This window comes from Mizuhopecten yessoensis, unplaced genomic scaffold (assembly GCF_002113885.1).
Source record: "Mizuhopecten yessoensis strain PY_sf001 unplaced genomic scaffold, ASM211388v2 scaffold8637, whole genome shotgun sequence".
NCBI classification, from domain to species: Eukaryota; Metazoa; Mollusca; class Bivalvia; order Pectinida; family Pectinidae; genus Mizuhopecten; species Mizuhopecten yessoensis.
In genome coordinates, this window is record NW_018407647.1 from 21,778 (window position 1) to 40,295 (window position 18,518).

At 38.1% G+C, this 18,518-nt stretch overlaps 1 protein-coding gene across 2 annotated transcripts in view; it reads right to left on the reverse strand.

The window, feature by feature from the left end:
- The window catches only part of LOC110456297 (xanthine dehydrogenase-like), a 28,534-nt gene that overhangs the window by 6,980 nt on the left and 3,036 nt on the right, over positions 1–18,518 (reverse strand). Inside the window, exons 2-10 of one of the 2 annotated variants that reach the window (XM_021506944.1) lie at positions 14,728–14,825; positions 7,359–7,416; positions 3,887–3,983; positions 3,492–3,600; positions 3,092–3,218; positions 2,774–2,835; positions 2,058–2,213; positions 863–946; positions 454–592 (exon numbers count right to left, since the gene is read on the reverse strand). In XM_021506944.1, the coding sequence (XP_021362619.1) occupies positions 454–592; positions 863–946; positions 2,058–2,213; positions 2,774–2,835; positions 3,092–3,218; positions 3,492–3,600; positions 3,887–3,983; positions 7,359–7,416; positions 14,728–14,784 (889 nt within the window). In that variant the 5' untranslated portion in view covers positions 14,785–14,825. The remainder of the gene's footprint in view (positions 1–453; positions 593–862; positions 947–2,057; positions 2,214–2,773; positions 2,836–3,091; positions 3,219–3,491; positions 3,601–3,886; positions 3,984–7,358; positions 7,417–14,727; positions 14,826–18,518) is intronic. The other variant, XM_021506945.1, reaches the window with a different exon arrangement.

The following is an 18,518-nucleotide window of genomic DNA, read 5'->3' on the forward strand; positions in this document are numbered from 1 at the left end:
TATTATTAAAACTTAATCCAGAAAAAAGATAATTATAGAAAATTAATCAAAACGTAACATTTTATTATCAAAGGTTAAACCATGAAATATGCTTTTGAAGGAGAGAACTGATATAGGCGTATAAGCCTGTTGTTCAATACTATTCATATAACATCATGAATACAATTTGTTAAAATGAAATGGGATGAATTTGAAACTTCAACAGCTTGGCTTGCTTTATCATAGTTCGCGGAAAAGAAATTCAGAAATTCAACATTAATGCTGACTTAATAGACTTGACACTGTTGTTCTTCAATATTTCAGTGTCGATTAAGTGAATGTCCCCTTCCAGTGATTATAAATGTATTTATAACTAAAATGATCCAAATGAGATAAAACAGATCTGCAGTTCCCTATGTCTTTCCAAAACAATTTAGTGTAGACCTAACTAGAAAATAAGTCCAGTTTACTAACCGATTTCTGTGTTGCCGATTACCAGTTTTGCAGTTGGGTGCACAGCCTTAAGTTCTAGCAGCTGGTCCAGTGATGTTGGCCTATACCAGACTGCCCTCTCCCCTTTGTAGTAGAGGAACTGGTCATCATACTCACTTGTCTGACAAATAATAAGTTACTCAAGGAATAAGTTTACAGTTTGTTGAGGTAATGAGATTGCAATGACTTGAGTCGAGCCAAAGGAAATAAAATGCATTAAAAAGATGCTATGATAAATCTCACTGTTTACTTTCTGCTGACAATAAATATGTTGTAGAATCTGAATTTAGATTTTGAATAATATTGCCTATAGTTTGATCTTGCCCTGAAATTTTGCCTACAGATAGTTTTATCTTGCTCTGGGTATTTGCTTATAGAAAGTTGACCTTACCCTAAGTTGCGGTGGAAAGATCGGGTCTTGTGTTGAGTCTGCTGGCAAGAGGTCTGTTGTCTGGTTGTCTCCATTGGTCATCGCCTGATAAAGAGGTAAACTTTTGATATTCAATTTACAAATGAATAGATACATTGTGTATGCGATAATTGATGCTGATAAGGACACAAATCAAAACAAAATAAAAAGTGCAAAATTATCAGCGAGTACCAGTGTGGTTTGAATTACTACATCGTCGAGTATAAAGGAATTTAACACTGCTGCAAGGCTTTTTTCGTTCAAATTGATGTGTTTAATCTAATGTTCAAATGTTATGTCTTGAGAGGTACGACAACTCAAAGAAGGATGGGGGTTAAATTAAAGATTCAGGCGTTTGTCACTTTGTTATCTCCTCCACGACTAAATCATATACAGTGCGAAACTGTAGCACTGAAAAGGTAAACAATTTTTTTCTTCACGTTAAATATGCCACAATATCATACAGTATATAGATACATCACAATGTATACTAGAGTCACATTGTTGACCCGAGGTATCGGGTTATCGGTACCTGTTAAGGTAGACTGCTTTTTATCTAAATCGGTCAAGCATACAAAAGAAACAGCGCCCTGGACCGGTTATGTTGGTATCAAGTTAAATTTTTTACCTGTACATATTTTTAGGTAAAATGTGGTTTCCTTATTGCGTGTGACTGTGTTGTTACATCGTTTAACTCTATTTCTAATTTTAGTTTGTGCACAACTTTATTTAATAACCTCACATACAAGGATACATGTATATAGTATACCTTTACTTAATTCAATCTATATAAAGGTAATTTGTTTAATAGACAATATCTCCGCTTTGCCTTGAATTCACACTCTCGGGAGTTAGTTATCGATCCACTATGCTATAGTCCAGAAGCTAAAACAACTCGGATTTGAACAGCGCAGACATTGTTGAAATATTGCTTTTCAATGTCCATTGAAATATAACTGTTCTTTCGCGACCAGGAACTTGCTACATTCCCCAAGCACATATGTTAACTATACACTCATAATCTTTGAAATTTATTTTGTTGATCTGAAAACGTAATGAGTTATAATTGAAGGTAGGATTAAAAGAGTTAAACGGAAACAAAATAACGGTTGCCTTGTTATTGTTTTTAAAGAATGTGTTAACACATTTATAATCATACTTAAAATTTTGATTTTACCTGGTGATCCACAAATCCGTTTCCGTTAACCAATGCCAGAGCGTCACCATTACACGTGCTGACGACCGAACCATTCACCGTCCGTCGGTCTGAATTGCTATCTCCATTTGATTTAGTCTGGTTCCGACAACAGGCCGTACCCAGGGCACAGGCTTCCTTAGTTATAGAAATAAGTTTACCGAATCGTCATTAACAAAAATAATAAATTTAGTGACAAAAATCATACTTTTAGTATTCAGAAGTCTTTAGTATCGCAAAGCATGTATAACATTACTATGTTTCCGTTATTACTTACATTCTGTTGTAAGACATAATACCAGCCGTTCCACACACTATGGCCGTACATCATCGTGACAGTTAACGCCACGGGCCCCTGCTAACACAGGCTGATGTACCTGGCCAGTAGGTGACAGTTAACGTCACGGGCCCCTGCTAACACATGCTGATGTATCTGGCCAGTAGGTAGTACATCGTCGTGACAGTTAACGTCACGGGCTCCTGCTAACACAGGCTGATGTATCTGGCCAGTAGGTAGGAAGAGGCTTATCCTATCCTTCTGTAGTCGATATAAACACGTAACACTTGCTACAGTCCACATATTTTAAAGGCTTCCTAATTTTTTGCATTGTAAGAAAAGAAAATTAAAGCTACACTTTCTGGACAATTAAATTTACCTGACAACAATTCTATGTTTATGGACTGTAAAAACGACTTACCTTTGTGAAGGACTTAAACCCTTCAAGTATAGGTCTGTAACCTGTGCACCTACACAAATTACCTGTATAAGCAGAAATGTACCTCTATAAATCATCCATAGAGTTTAAATGGTCTTCAGAGACACCAATTAGCTAGCTACCAATAGAAGTCAGATAAAATGTGTGACTTTTATACAGAGAAATCGAATCCATAAAACTGGGGTAGCATGTTTTCTCGAAGTCAGTATTTATCAAGTAAAGATCCATAATTTGTATAGGGGAAATAAGTTTTCTCAATTCCTTTTTTTAAAGTAGAATTGATTGACATAACCAACAAACCTTCAAAAGCACTTTCCATGTCCTTCATGCTAGGGTTGGTGATATTCCTTAGGAGGGTGTACATGGACATGACGATTCCAGGGGTGCAGAACCCGCACTGTGACCCATGAGCTTTGGCTATTTTCTCCTACAATAAAATGAACCGTTTGAAAAGTCTCTTCCAGGGTTACAATGTATCCATTGGTTCAGTGTGATACTCCCAACTCACAACCGTATATCACCAAGGAGTATATTGAGGTTAGGTCTGAGGTTAGGTCTGGAAGTGAATTGAAATTTGAACATATGTCTTAGCAGAGAATGAAACGAAATCGCGATGTTTATTGCTTTATTGGAAAATATCTCGAAGTAGAGGATGTGGGTAGGTTAGATCATTGACTTGTGTGTCCACAAAGTTACCTACTTGGACCGGATGGAGTCCATGTTTGATGCTACCTATACCCTCCACTGTCGTAATGGCTAGACCGTGCAGTGAACAAATCGGCGCCAAGCATGCATTGACAGAAAAATGCCTAACAACAGAAAATGCAACTTACTATATTCTGTATTGTTCCTTTTGCATCTTTACTACATCATATAAGATTGTTGAAACTTCATTTTCATTTTGACAAAAATACCAACAGTCATTACAGCCTCTGCTGTCATGGATACGTGAAAAGAAATTCCATTTTTCAATATTGCTTTACCGAGTATGACAAAGGCTGTCATAACAACGTTTTCTTTAACCTTTAATGTGTATCTTTTCAAATGCCAGGCAAAAAAAATTAAAAAGAAGACAAAATAGTACGTGGTGCTTACCTGACCTGGTTGCTAACAGTGTCGCACGCGGAGACCATCACTGTGCACGCACCACATCCTCCCTCCCCACAGCCGAGCTTTGTCCCTGTCAATCGTACTTTAATAGGATAAGGACTTGTTTGTAAACATTACTTGATTTGTATTGATGGTCCCCTTTATATTAAAGCAAAACAGTAAATTCTAAGTAAAATATTACCCTCAGATGAAAGTCAGTGTTCAATATGAAAACGGATAAAAGACAGGACACAGGAAGTATACAAGTAAAAGTGTCAACATTGATAAAAGTCTCGGTACAATATTAAACCTTGATAAGAGTCTCAGTACAATATTTAACCTTGATAAAAGTCTCGGTACAATATCAAACCTTGATAAAAGTCTCAGAAAAATATTAAACCTTGATGAAAGTCTCGGTACAATATTTAACCTTGATGAGAGTCTCAGTACAATATTAAACATTGATGAAAGTCTCAGTAAAATATTTAACCTTGATAAAAGTCTCGGTACAATATTAAACCTTGATAAAAGTCTCAGTAAAATATTAAACCTTGATGAAAGTCTCGGTACAATATTTAACCTTGATGAGAGTCTCAGTACAATATTAAACATTGATGAAAGTCTCGGTACAATATCAAACCTTGATGAAAGTCTCGGTACAATATTAAACATTGATGAAAGTCTCAGTACAATATTTAACCTTGATGAAAGTCTCAGTACAATATCAAACATTGATGAAAGTCTCGGTACAATATTTAACCTTGATAAAAGTCTCAGTAAAATATTAAACCTTGATGAAAGTCTCGGTACAATATTTAACCTTGATGAGAGTCTCAGTACAATATTAAACATTGATGAAAGTCTCGGTACAATATCAAACCTTGATGAAAGTCTCGGTACAATATTAAACATTGATGAAAGTCTCAGTACAATATTTAACCTTGATGAAAGTCTCAGTACAATATTAAACATTGATGAAAGTCTCGGTACAATATTAAACCTTGATAAGAGTCTCAGTAAAATATTAAACCTTGATGAAAGTCTCAGTACAATATTAAACATTGATGAGAGTCTCAGTACGATATTAAACTTTGATGAAAGTCTCGGTACAATATCAAACCTTGATGAAAGTCTCGGTACAATATTTAACCTTGATAAAAGTCTCAGTAAAATATTAAACCTTGATGAAAGTCTCGGTACAATATTTAACCTTGATGAGAGTCTCAGTACAATATTAAACATTGATGAAAGTCTCGGTACACTATTAAACATTGATGAGAGTCTCAGTACAATATTAAACGTTGATGAAAGTCTCGGTACACTATTAAACATTGATGAGAGTCTCAGCACAATATTAAACCTTGATGAAAGTCTCGGTAAAATATTTAACCTTGATGAGAGTCTCAGTACAATATTAAACATTGATGAGAGTCTCAGTACGATATTAAACTTTGATGAAAGTCTCGGTACAATATCAAACCTTGATGAAAGTCTCGGTACAATATTAAACATTGATGAAAGTCTCGGTACAATATTAAACATTGATGAAAGTCTCGGTACAATATCAAACATTGATGAAAGTCTCGTTACAATATTAAACCTTGATGAAAGTCTCGGTACAATATTAAACATTGATAAAAGTCTCAGTAAAATATTAAACCTTGATGAAAGTCTCGGTACAATATTTAACCTTGACGAGAGTCTCAGTACAATTCTAAACATTGATAAAAGTCTCGGTACAATATTAAACCTTGATGAAAGTATCAGTACAATATTTAACCTTGATGAGGGTCTCAGTACAATATTAAACCTTGATGAAAGTCTCGGTACAATATCAAACCTTGATGAAAGTCTCGGTACAATATTAAACCTTGATGAAAGTCTCAGTACAATATTTAACATTGATGAAAGTCTCAGTACAATATTTAATATTGATGAAAGTCTCAGTACAATATTAAACCTTGATGAAAGTCTCAGTACAATATTAAACATTGATGAAAGTCTCGGTACAATATTAAACATTGATGAAAGTCTTGGTACAATATTAAACATTGATGAAAGTCTCAGTACAATATCAAACCTTGATGAGAGTCTCAGTACAAAATTAAACCTTGATGAAAGTCTCAGTACAATATTTAACATTGATGAAGGTCTCAGTACAATATTTAACCTTGATAAAAGTCTCAGTACAATATTTAACCTTGATGAAAGTCTCAGTACAATATTAAACCTTGATGAGAGTATCAGTACAATATTTAATCTTGATGAAAGTATCGGTACAACATTAAACCTTGATGAAAGTCTCAGTACAATATTAAACATTGATGAAAGTCTCGGTACAATATTAAACATTGATGAAAGTCTCGGTACAATATCAAACCTTGATGAAAGTCTCGGTACAATATTAAACATTGATGAAAGTCTCAGTACAATATTTAACCTTGATGAGAGTCTCAGTACAATATTAAACATTGATGAAAGTCTCAGTACAATATTTAACCTTGATGAGAGTCTCAGTACAATATTAAACATTGATGAAAGTCTCAGTACAATATTTAACCTTGATGAGAGTCTCAGTACAATATTAAACATTGATGAAAGTCTCAGTACAATATTTAACCTTGATGAGAGTCTAAATAAAACATTAATCCCAGATGAAAGTCTAAATAAAACATCAAGCCCAGATGAAAGTCTAAATAAAACATTAAGCCCAGATGAAAGTCTAAATAAAACATTAAGCCCAGGTGAAAGTCTAAATAAAACATCAAGCCCAGGTGAAAGTCTGAGTACAACTTCAAAACCATGAAGAAAATGTAGGTAGCAGTTAACCAAGGTGAAAGTCAAAGTAAAACATTAAACCGCAATAAAAATCTAAGTAAAACAGAAAAACCAGATGAAACCCTGAAGGTTTAAGTAAAATATTTAACCCTGGTGAAACTCTAGGACAAACAGTAAACCCTGATGGAAGTACACAGTAAACCCTGATGGAAGTACACTGTGAACCCTGATGGAAGTACACAGTAAACCCTGATGGAAGTACACAATAAACCCTGATGGAAGTACACAGTAAACCCTGATGGAAGTACATAGTAAACCCTGATGAAAGTACACATTAAACCCACATACAATTTAGAACACAGGAATAAACCCAGATGGACACCAATGCGTGACAGTAAAGTGTATTTAACGTCCGACTTGTTTCTGCCATAATGAAAATATTCGTTATAAACACAGTTTTGGCCATTGAGACCTAAACAGTTTAATTGTTTGGTTAAGACCTTTTTCTACCCCATTTTGTTATCTTATTTTGTATCTAGATATCAAGGGCTTCATCTCTGTTTAAAATTCAGAATGTTTTTCTTTATTTTTACATTTTACAGCGATTGAACTATTTCAAGTCACTGCTGCTCATTTTCCGTGTATCCTCTTTTAAGTAAGTCAAGTGGGATGGTTATTGCACCAAACTTTTCAAGGATACGTTTTGTGCGTAAAAACTGAAGAAGAGTAGTCTCTGGATCGGGATCAGGATCAACAACCTGCAAAAACATGGTTAACGTTTATTAAGAAATTTGATTATCGATTATAAACAACACACTAGTTTATCTATTATAAAACAACACCCTCGTTTATCTATTATAAAACACAAACTTGTTAATCGATTATAAACAACAAACTCGTTTATCAATTATAAACAACAAACTCGTCAATCTATCATATAACACAAACTTGTTTATAAATTATAAACAACACACTGGTTTATCAATTATAATCAACAAACTCGTTTATCAATTATAAACAACAAACTCGTCATTCTATCATAAAACACAAACTTGTTTATAAATCATAAACAACACACTGGTTTATCAATTATAAATAATACACTTGTTTATCGATTATAAACAACAAACTCGTTTATCTATTATAAACAACAAAGTCGTTTATCAATTATCAACATCACACTTGTTAATCAATTATAAACACAACACTCGTTTATCAGTTATAAACAGCACACTCGTCTTTTAATAATAAAACATAACACTCATTTTTTTCAATTATTAACAACACACTCGTTTATCAACTATCAACAGCACACTAGTTTATCAAATTGAAGATCAAATTGAACATAATACATCTGTAATGCTTGTTTTAGCCAAAGATATTCTTCACTGTTCTAAAATAAGGAAGATTGATTTTTTGCTGTTTATATAACATGCAGACACTATCCTCGGGTGTTCTGTTGGATATATAGACGATGTCCTCGGGTGTTCTGTTGGATATATAGACGATGTCGTCGGGTGTTCTGTTGGATATATAGACGATGTCCTTGGTTGTTCTGTTGGATATATAGACGATGTCGTCGGGAGTTCTGTTGGATATATAGACGATGTCCTCGGGTGTTCTGTTGGATATATAGTCGATGTCGTCGGGTGTTCTGTTGGATATATAGACGATGTCCTCGGGTGTTCTGTTGGATATATAGACGATGTCCTCGGGTGTTCTGTTGGATATATAGACGATGTCCTCGGGTGTTCTGTTGGATATATAGACGATGTCCTCGGGTGTTCTGTTGGATATATAGACGATGTCCTCGGGTGTTCTGTTGGATATATAGACGATGTCCTCGGGTGTTCTGTTGGATATATAGACGATGTCCTCGGGTGTTCTGTTGGATATATAGACGATGTCCTCGGGTGTTCTGTTGGATATATAGACGATGTCCTCGGGTGTTCTGTTGGATATATAGACGATGTCCTCGGGTGTTCTGTTGGATATATAGACGATGTCCTCGGGTGTTCTGTTGGATATATAGACGATGTCCTCGGGTGTTCTGTTGGATATATAGACGATGTCCTCGGGTGTTCTGTTGGATATATAGACGATGTCCTCGGGTGTTCTGTTGGATATATAGACGATGTCCTCGGGTGTTCTGTTGGATATATAGACGATGTCCTCGGGTGTTCTGTTGGATATATAGACGATGTCCTCGGGTGTTCTGTTGGATATATAGACGATGTCCTCGGGTGTTCTGTTGGATATATAGACGATGTCCTCGGGTGTTCTGTTGGATATATAGACGATGTCCTCGGGTGTTCTGTTGGATATATAGACGATGTCCTCGGGTGTTCTGTTGGATATATAGACGATGTCCTCGGGTGTTCTGTTGGATATATAGACGATGTCCTCGGGTGTTCTGTTGGATATATAGACGATGTCCTCGGGTGTTCTGTTGGATATATAGACGATGTCCTCGGGTGTTCTGTTGGATATATAGACGATGTCCTCGGGTGTTCTGTTGGATATATAGACGATGTCCTCGGGTGTTCTGTTGGATATATAGACGATGTCCTCGGGTGTTCTGTTGGATATATAGTCGATGTCCTCGGGTGTTCTGTTGGATATATAGACGATGTCCTCGGGTGTTCTGTTGGATATATAGTCGATGTCCTCGGGTGTTCTGTTGGATATATAGTCGATGTCCTCGGGTGTTCTGTTGGATATATAGACGATGTCCTCGGGTGTTCTGTTGGATATATAGACGATGTCCTCGGGTGTTCTGTTGGATATATAGACGATGTCCTCGGGTGTTCTGTTGGATATATAGACGATGTCCTCGGGTGTTCTGTTGGATATATAGACGATGTCCTCGGGTGTTCTGTTGGATATATAGACGATGTCCTCGGGTGTTCTGTTGGATATATAGACGATGTCCTCGGGTGTTCTGTTGGATATATAGACGATGTCCTCGGGTGTTCTGTTGGATATATAGACGATGTCCTCGGGTGTTCTGTTGGATATATAGACGATGTCCTCGGGTGTTCTGTTGGATATATAGACGATGTCCTCGGGTGTTCTGTTGGATATATAGACGATGTCCTCGGGTGTTCTGTTGGATATATAGTCGATGTCCTCGGGTGTTCTGTTGGATATATAGTCGATGTCCTCGGGTGTTCTGTTGGATATATAGACGATGTCCTCGGGTGTTCTGTTGGATATATAGACGATGTCCTCGGGTGTTCTGTTGGATATATAGACGATGTCCTCGGGTGTTCTGTTGGATATATAGACGATGTCCTCGGGTGTTCTGTTGGATATATAGACGATGTCCTCGGGTGTTCTGTTGGATATATAGACGATGTCCTCGGGTGTTCTGTTGGATATATAGACGATGTCCTCGGGTGTTCTGTTGGATATATAGACGATGTCCTCGGGTGTTCTGTTGGATATATAGACGATGTCCTCGGGTGTTCTGTTGGATATATAGACGATGTCCTCGGGTGTTCTGTTGGATATATAGACGATGTCCTCGGGTGTTCTGTTGGATATATAGACGATGTCCTCGGGTGTTCTGTTGGATATATAGACGATGTCCTCGGGTGTTCTGTTGGATATATAGACGATGTCCTCGGGTGTTCTGTTGGATATATAGACGATGTCCTCGGGTGTTCTGTTGGATATATAGACGATGTCCTCGGGTGTTCTGTTGGATATATAGACGATGTCCTCGGGTGTTCTGTTGGATATATAGACGATGTCCTCGGGTGTTCTGTTGGATATATAGACGATGTCCTCGGGTGTTCTGTTGGATATATAGACGATGTCCTCGGGTGTTCTGTTGGATATATAGACGATTTCCTCGGGTGTTCTGTTGTATATATAGACGATATCCTCGGGTGTTCTGTTGGATATATAGACGATATCCTCGGGTGTTCTGTTGGATATATAGTCGATATCCTCGGGCGTTCTGTTGGATATATAGACGATGCCTTCAGTGTTCAGCTGGATATATAGACAATGTCCTCGGGTGGTCTGTTGGATATATAGACGATGTCCTCGGGTGTTCTGATGGATATATAGTCGATGTCCTTGAGTGTTCTGTTGGATATATAGACGATGGCCTGGGTGTTCTGTTGGATATATAGTCGATGTCCTCGGGTGTTCTGTTGGATATATAGACGATGTCCTCGGGTGTTCTGTTGGATATAAAGACGATGTCCTCGGGTGTTCTGTTGAATATATAGACGATGTCCTCGGGTGTTCTGATGGATATATAGTCGATGTCCTTGAGTGTTCTGTTGGATATATAGACGATGGCCTCTCGTGTTCTGTTGGAAATATAGACGATGTCGTCGAGAGTTCTGTTGGATATATAGACGATGTCCTCGGGTGTTCTGTTGGATATATAGACGATGTCCTCGGGTGTTCTGTTGGATATATAGTCGATGGCCTCTGGTGTTCTGTTGGATATATAGACGATGTCCTCGAGTGTTCTGTTGGATATAAAGACAATGTTCTCGGGTGGTCTAATGGATATATAGACGATGTCCTCGGGTGTTCTGTTGGATATATAGACGATGTCCTTGGGTGTTCTGTTGGATATATAGTCGATATCCTCGGGTGTTCTGTTGGCTATATAGACGATGTCCTCAGGTGTTCTATTCGATATATAGACGAAGCCCTTAGGTGTTGTCAAACAAATTGAAAATAGCCTTCTTTGCTGTAAAATGTTTGCTGATATATAACAAGTGGTCATTATGTTGAACACACAAACAACAGGACCATGGAATACACATATTTTTCAATATAACTAGGAAACCCCTAATTTCCAAGCAAACATTCACACAATGCCTAATTATGTTTTTTATAGTACCTTGTTACAAGTAAGTAGTAGTTTATGTTGGTGAAATTACACTATATACTCCTGTGTTATTCACCGCTCGTCATTACCATGGTAAACCTGAAAAAACGGCAGGAATAGATGATATACATTGCAGAACGACAGGGAAGATATGGTATACCTGACAAAACGACAGGAAAGAGATGGTTTACCTGACAAAACGACAGTGAGGAGATGGTTTACCTGACAAAACGACAGAGAGGAGATGGTTTACCTGACAAAACGACAGAGACGAGACGATTTACCTAACAAAACGACATTGAGGAGATAGTTTACCTGACAAAACGACAGGGGGGAGATGGTTTACCTGACAAAACCACAGGGAATAGATGATTTACCTAACAAAACGACAGTGAGGAGATGGTTTACCTGACAAAACGACAGTGAAGAGACGGTTTACCTGACAAAACGACAGGGAATAGATGGTTTACCAGATAAAACGACAGTGAGGAGATGGTTTACCTGACAAAACGACATGGAATAGATGGTTTACCAGACTAAACGACAGGGAGGAGATGGTTTACCTGACAAAACGACAGTGAGGAGATGGTTTACCGGACAAAACGACAGGGAATAGATGGTTTACCAGACTAAACGACAGGGAGGAGATGGTTTACCTGACAAAACGACAGTGAGGAGATGGTTTACCTGACAAAACGACAGGGAATAGATGGTTTACCAGACTAAACGACAGGGAGGAGATGGTTTACCTGACAAAACGACAGTGAGGAGATGGTTTACCTGACAAAACGACAGAGAATAGATGGTTTACCAGACTAAACGACAGGGAGGAGATGGTTTACCTGACAAAACGACAGTGAGGAGATGGTTTACCTGACAAAACGACAGAGAGGAGATGGTTTACCTGCGAAAACGACAGGGAGTAGATGGTTAACCTGACAAAACGACAGGGAATAGACGATTTACCTGACTAAACGACAGAGAGGAGATGATTTACCTGTCAAAACGACAGGGAATAGCTGGTTTACCTAACAAAACGACAGTGACGAGATAGTTTACCTGACAAAACGACAGAGAGGGGATGGTAACAAGCAATACCTGCTCTCAAGAGAAGATAACTCTGCAATACGCAAAGACGGAATATCTACACCCGTAACTATACCTAAACATGAAGCCTGTAGACACAGATGCACTATATCTACACACGCAACTATACCTAAACATGAAGCCTGTAGATACAGATACACTATATCTACACACGTAACTATACCTAAACATGTAGCCTGTAGACACAGATAAACTATATATACACACGTAACTATACCTAAACATGTAGCCTGTAGACAAAGATAAACTATATCTACACACGTAACTATACCTAAACATGTAGCCTGTAGACACAGATAAACTATATCTACACACGTAGCCTGTAGACATAGATACACTATATCTACACACGTAGCCTGTAGACACAGATAAACTTTATCTACACACGTAGCCTGTAGACACAGATAAACTATATCTACACACGTAACTATACCTAAACATGTAGCTTGTAGACACAGATAAACTATATCTACACACGTAGCCTGTAGATACAGATACACTATATCTACACACGTAGCCTGTAGATACAGATACACTATATCTACACACGTAGCCTGTAGATACAGATAGACTTTATCTACACATGTAACTTGTAGATACATATAGCCTATTTCTAGACGCGTAACTATACCAACACATATGTAGCTTGAATTGTAGATACAGCTATACTTTACTTACACACGTAACTATATATACACAGGTATGCTTTATTTACACACGTAACTATATATACACAGATATGCTTTATTTACACACGTAACTATATATACAAAGGTATTCTTTACTTACAGGTGAATTATAAGTACACGTTAATGTTATGACCGATGATTTTTTGGTCTTGTTTTGGTGATTTTTTTATTTTTTTTTGTGTGTGTACTTTTTATAGATGGAGTTTAAATCTTGTCTAAGCTGTTTTATTTTCTCTAACTCAAATTTTAAGCACAGTTGACTCATTGGTCCACACATGATCCAAATGTACAGAGAATACCATCCGTACAATGGCAGCACCTTTACAAGGAAGACTACGGTGTATGTGTATATTTGTCGGTTATCGTACCTGCATGCTCGTCCATATCAGGCAGGTATTTACCCAGGTGGCGTCTTGATACTTCCGATTTTTCAGAGAGGTCAAGTCGGCTTGTGACTTAGGCCAAAAAAGAAAGGTGTGTGTTTCAGGTATCTCGACCTACCCTAGGTTTCCCTGCCGACCCTAGAGATTGCATCGCCTACTTGTGTCTAAAATTAATTTATTAGCCAGGAAAAGTTCATAGCCACTCATTAAAATGTACTGTTTCCTGTTCTAGGAGTCTGACTTATTCTTGACAATTCAATAACCATTGTAAAATTGTGAAAAAAAAAAAAAAAAAATAGCCTGCCGACCTACCCTGTTTTTTTCATGCATGTTACCTGAAACACACCTACTACTGTGTTGGCCTTACCTAGATATCTATAGAGCACTATATCAGCCAAATACCTAACCTAGATAACTATACTGAGTGTACAGCTCGGCTTAAACACATAAAGATAATATAAGACCCTATTACCTGTCTAATTCCTGCATAAGAATGTTGCAGGACTGCAAACATTTTATCGGGGTGGGCTAATAAAGGTCCACCAGCTTGTTTATCACTTGTGAAAATTGACCAAAAATCATAAATTATTATCGCGATCCGTGGTATCATTCCGGCTATCGCCGATCTTGATCCTATACCATGACCACCGACGGATTGGTTATGTTTTGTTAATTGATTAAGAGCACGATGATTTACTGTCAGCCTGATCAGTTACATAGAATTTCGTGACTTTGCAAATTGTCAATATGTGGTTTGTCCTGGTGATAACTGGTACATGTATTAGGATAGCTCGCCAGAGTGAGGGACCTAACACATAGGTATGTTAACACAACGGCTGGACAATACATAGCACGCGACACGTACCCCGGGGGTGTTTTACAGACAAAAATATATACAGGCAAAGCACATCATAACATGGAAACTTCAAACTTCCTGATTAAGAAAACAACTTGACAGGAAACGTAAACACTATCTTGATGACATGAATATAAATTACGTTCGTTCATTTCGAACAAGAAACCCAAACTCACCTTTTTCCCATTCACATAGAAAACGAGAGAAGACGTTCGCTGAGGAAGAACATCCATGTTAGATCCGGAGTTACCCTTCGTTCCCGTATAATGTTTTACTGTAGAATTAAACGTAAACCGAAAAAAACAACACCAGTTAGTTACTATTTTTCTTCCTTCTTTACAAAAAAGTTATCGAATGAGACACAATGACAAGGACATCTTGACACACCCTCGATCGAGCGGACGGCAGACGATCTCCGACGGAACTTCTATCTATTTCTCCCACTTATTATCCTCATGCTTCTACAGATATATCACCTGTTACCTGGTGTCAGAGCCGTTGCAAACATGTGATATATGAACATTTATTGGTACTTTTACTTTCTTTGTGAATTTTCTGTCATCATATCACAGGAAAGAAAATGATATCACGATTTAACCCTAATGCTATTAATTTTGAAATTATTCCTGCGTTCAAAAGATTTAGCTATTAGTTTCGTTCTGTCCAAACAAACTAAATAGGTAACGTCTTAACCTGATCCTATAAATCGGTACGTGACTGACCAGAAATGCCTCGCGTCAAATGTTAACAGTGGAAAAGGGTGGAAACTCAAAATTGCAACGGGTTTGGAACAAAACCAAGCTATAACCAATGGTTATATGATGGAGAGGTGGGCAAAGATGAACTTCAAGCCACAAGGAAAAACCGGGATTTTTACCAGTTTTCAGGTCAGGCTATATTAGTACAGTCATTTTTAAGGTCATGCTATATTAGTACAGTCATTTTTCAAATGGCTATGTTGGTACAGCCAGTTTTCAGGACATGCTATATTGGTACATTCAGTTTTAAGGTCAGGCTTTGTTGGTCCAGCCAGTTTTAAGGTCATGCTATATGGGTACAGCCAGTTTACAGGACATGCTTTATTGGTACAGCCAGTTTACAGGTCATGCTAGATTGGTACAGCCAGGTCACAGGACATGCTATATTGGTACAGACAGTTTACAGGACATGCTATATTGGTACAGCCAGTTTTAAGGTCATGCTATATTGGTACATTCAGTTTTAAGGTCAGGCTTTGTAGCTACAGCCAGTTTTAAGGTCATGCTATATTGGTACAGCCAGTTTACAGGACATGCTGTATTGGTACAGCCAGTTTTAAGGTCATGCTATATTGGTACAGCCAGTTTTAAGGTCATGCTATATTGGTACAGCCAGTTTTAAGGTCATGCTATATTTGTACATTCAGTTTTAAGGTCATGCTATATTGGTACAGCCAGTTTTCAGGTCATGCTATATTGGTACAGCCAGTTTACAGGACATGCTATATTGGTACAGCCAGTTTACAGGACATGCTATATTGGTACAGCCAGTTTACAGGTCATGCTATATTGGTACAGCCAGGTTACAGGACATGCTATATTGGTACAGCCAGTTTTAAGGTCATGCTATATTCGTACAGACAGTTAACAGGACATGATATATTGGTACAGACAGTTTACAGGACATGCTATATTGGTACAGACAGTTTACAGGTCATGCTATATTGGTACAGACAGTTTACAGGACATGCTATGTTGGTACAGCCAGTTTTCAGGTCATGCTATGTTGGTACAGCCAGTTTTCAGGTCATGCTATATTGGTACAGCCAGTTTACAGGACATGCTCTATTGGTACAGCTAGTTTTAAGGTCATGCTATATTGGTACAGACAGTTTACAGGACATGCTATATTGGTTCAGACAGTTTACAGGACATGCTATATTGGTACAGACAGTTTACAGGACATGCTATATTGGTACAGCCAGTTTTCAGGTCATGCTATATTGGTACTGCCAGTTTTCAGGTCATGCTATATTGGTACAGCCAGTTTTCAGGTCATGCTATATTGGTACAGCCAGTTTTCCTGTCAGGCTATATTGGTACAGCCAGTTTTCAGGTCATGTTATATTGGTACAGCCAGTTTTCAGGTCAGGCTATATTGGTATTGCCAGTTTTCAGGTCATGCTATATTGGTACTGCCAGTTTTCAGGTCATGCTATATTGGTACAGCCAGTTTTCAGGTCATGCTATATTGGTACAGCCAGTTTTCCTGTCAGGCTATATTGGTACAGCCAGTTTTCAGGTCATGTTATATTGGTACAGCCAGTTTTCAGGTCAGGCTATATTGGTACAGCCAGTTTTCAGGTCATGCTATATTGGTACAGCCAGTTTTCAGGTCATGCTATATTGGTACAGCCAGTTTTCAGGTCATGCTATATTGGTACAGCCAGTTTTCAGGTCATGCTATATTGGTACAGCCAGTTTTCAGGTCATGCTATATTGGTACAGCCAGTTTTCAGGTCATGCTATATTGGTACAGCCAGTTTTCAGGTCATGCTATATTGGTACAGCCAGTTTTCAGGTCATGCTATATTGGTACAGCCAGTTTTCATGTCAGGCTATATTGGTACAGCCAGTTTTCAGGTCATGTTATATTGGTACAGCCAGTTTTCAGGTCAGGCTATATTGGTATTGCCAGTTTTCAGGTCATGCTATATTGGTGCAGCCAGTTTTCAGGTCATGCTATATTGGTACAGCCAGTTTTCAGGTCATGCTATATTGGTACAGCCAGTTTTCAGGTCATGCTATATTGGTACAGCCAGTTTTCAGGTCATGCTATATTGGTACAGCCAGTTTTCAGGTCATGCTATATTGGTACAGCCAGTTTTCAGGTCATGCTATATTGGTACAGCCAGTTTTCAGGTCATGCTATATTGGTACAGCCAGTTTTCAGGTCATGCTATATTGGTACAGCCAGTTTTCAGGTCATGCTATATTGGTACAGCCAGTTTTCAGGTCATGCTATATTGGTACAGCCAGTTTTCAGGTCATGCTATATTGGTACAGCCAGTTTTCAGGTCATGCTATATTGGTACAGCCAGTTTTCAGGTCATGCTATATTGGTACAGCCAGTTTTCAGGTCATGCTATATTGGTACAGCCAGTTTTCAGGTCATGCTATATTGGTACAGCCAGTTTTCAGGTCATGCTATATTGGTACTGCCAGTTTTCAGGTCATGCTATATTGGTACAGCCAGTTTTCAGGTCATGCTATATTGGTACAGCCAGTTTTCCTGTCAGGCTATATTGGTACAGCCAGTTTTCAGGTCATGTTATATTGGTACAGCCAGTTTTCAGGTCAGGCTATATTGGTACAGCCAGTTTTCAGGTCATGCTATATTGGTACAGCCAGTTTTCAGGTCATGCTATATTGGTACAGCCAGTTTTCAGGTCATGCTATATTGGTACAGCCAGTTTTCAGGTCATGCTATATTGGTACAGCCAGTTTTCAGGTCATGCTATATTGGTACAGCCAGTTTTCAGGTCATGCTATATTGGTACAGCCAGTTTTCAGGTCATGCTATATTGGTACAGCCAGTTTTCAGGTCATGCTATATTGGTACAGCCAGTTTTCAGGTCATGCTATATTGGTACAGCCAGTTTTCAGGTCATGCTATATTGGTACAGCCAGTTTTCAGGTCATGCTATATTGGTACAGCCAGTTTTCAGGTCATGCTATATTGGTACAGCCAGTTTTCAGGTCATGCTATATTGGTACAGCCAGTTTTCCTGTCAGGCTATATTGGTACAGCCAGTTTTCAGGTCATGTTATATTGGTACAGCCAGTTTTCAGGTCAGGCTATATTGGTACAGCCAGTTTTCAGGTCATGCTATATTGGTACAGCCAGTTTTCAGGTCATGCTATATTGGTACAGCCAGTTTTCAGGTCATGCTATATTGGTACAGCCAGTTTTCAGGTCATGCTATATT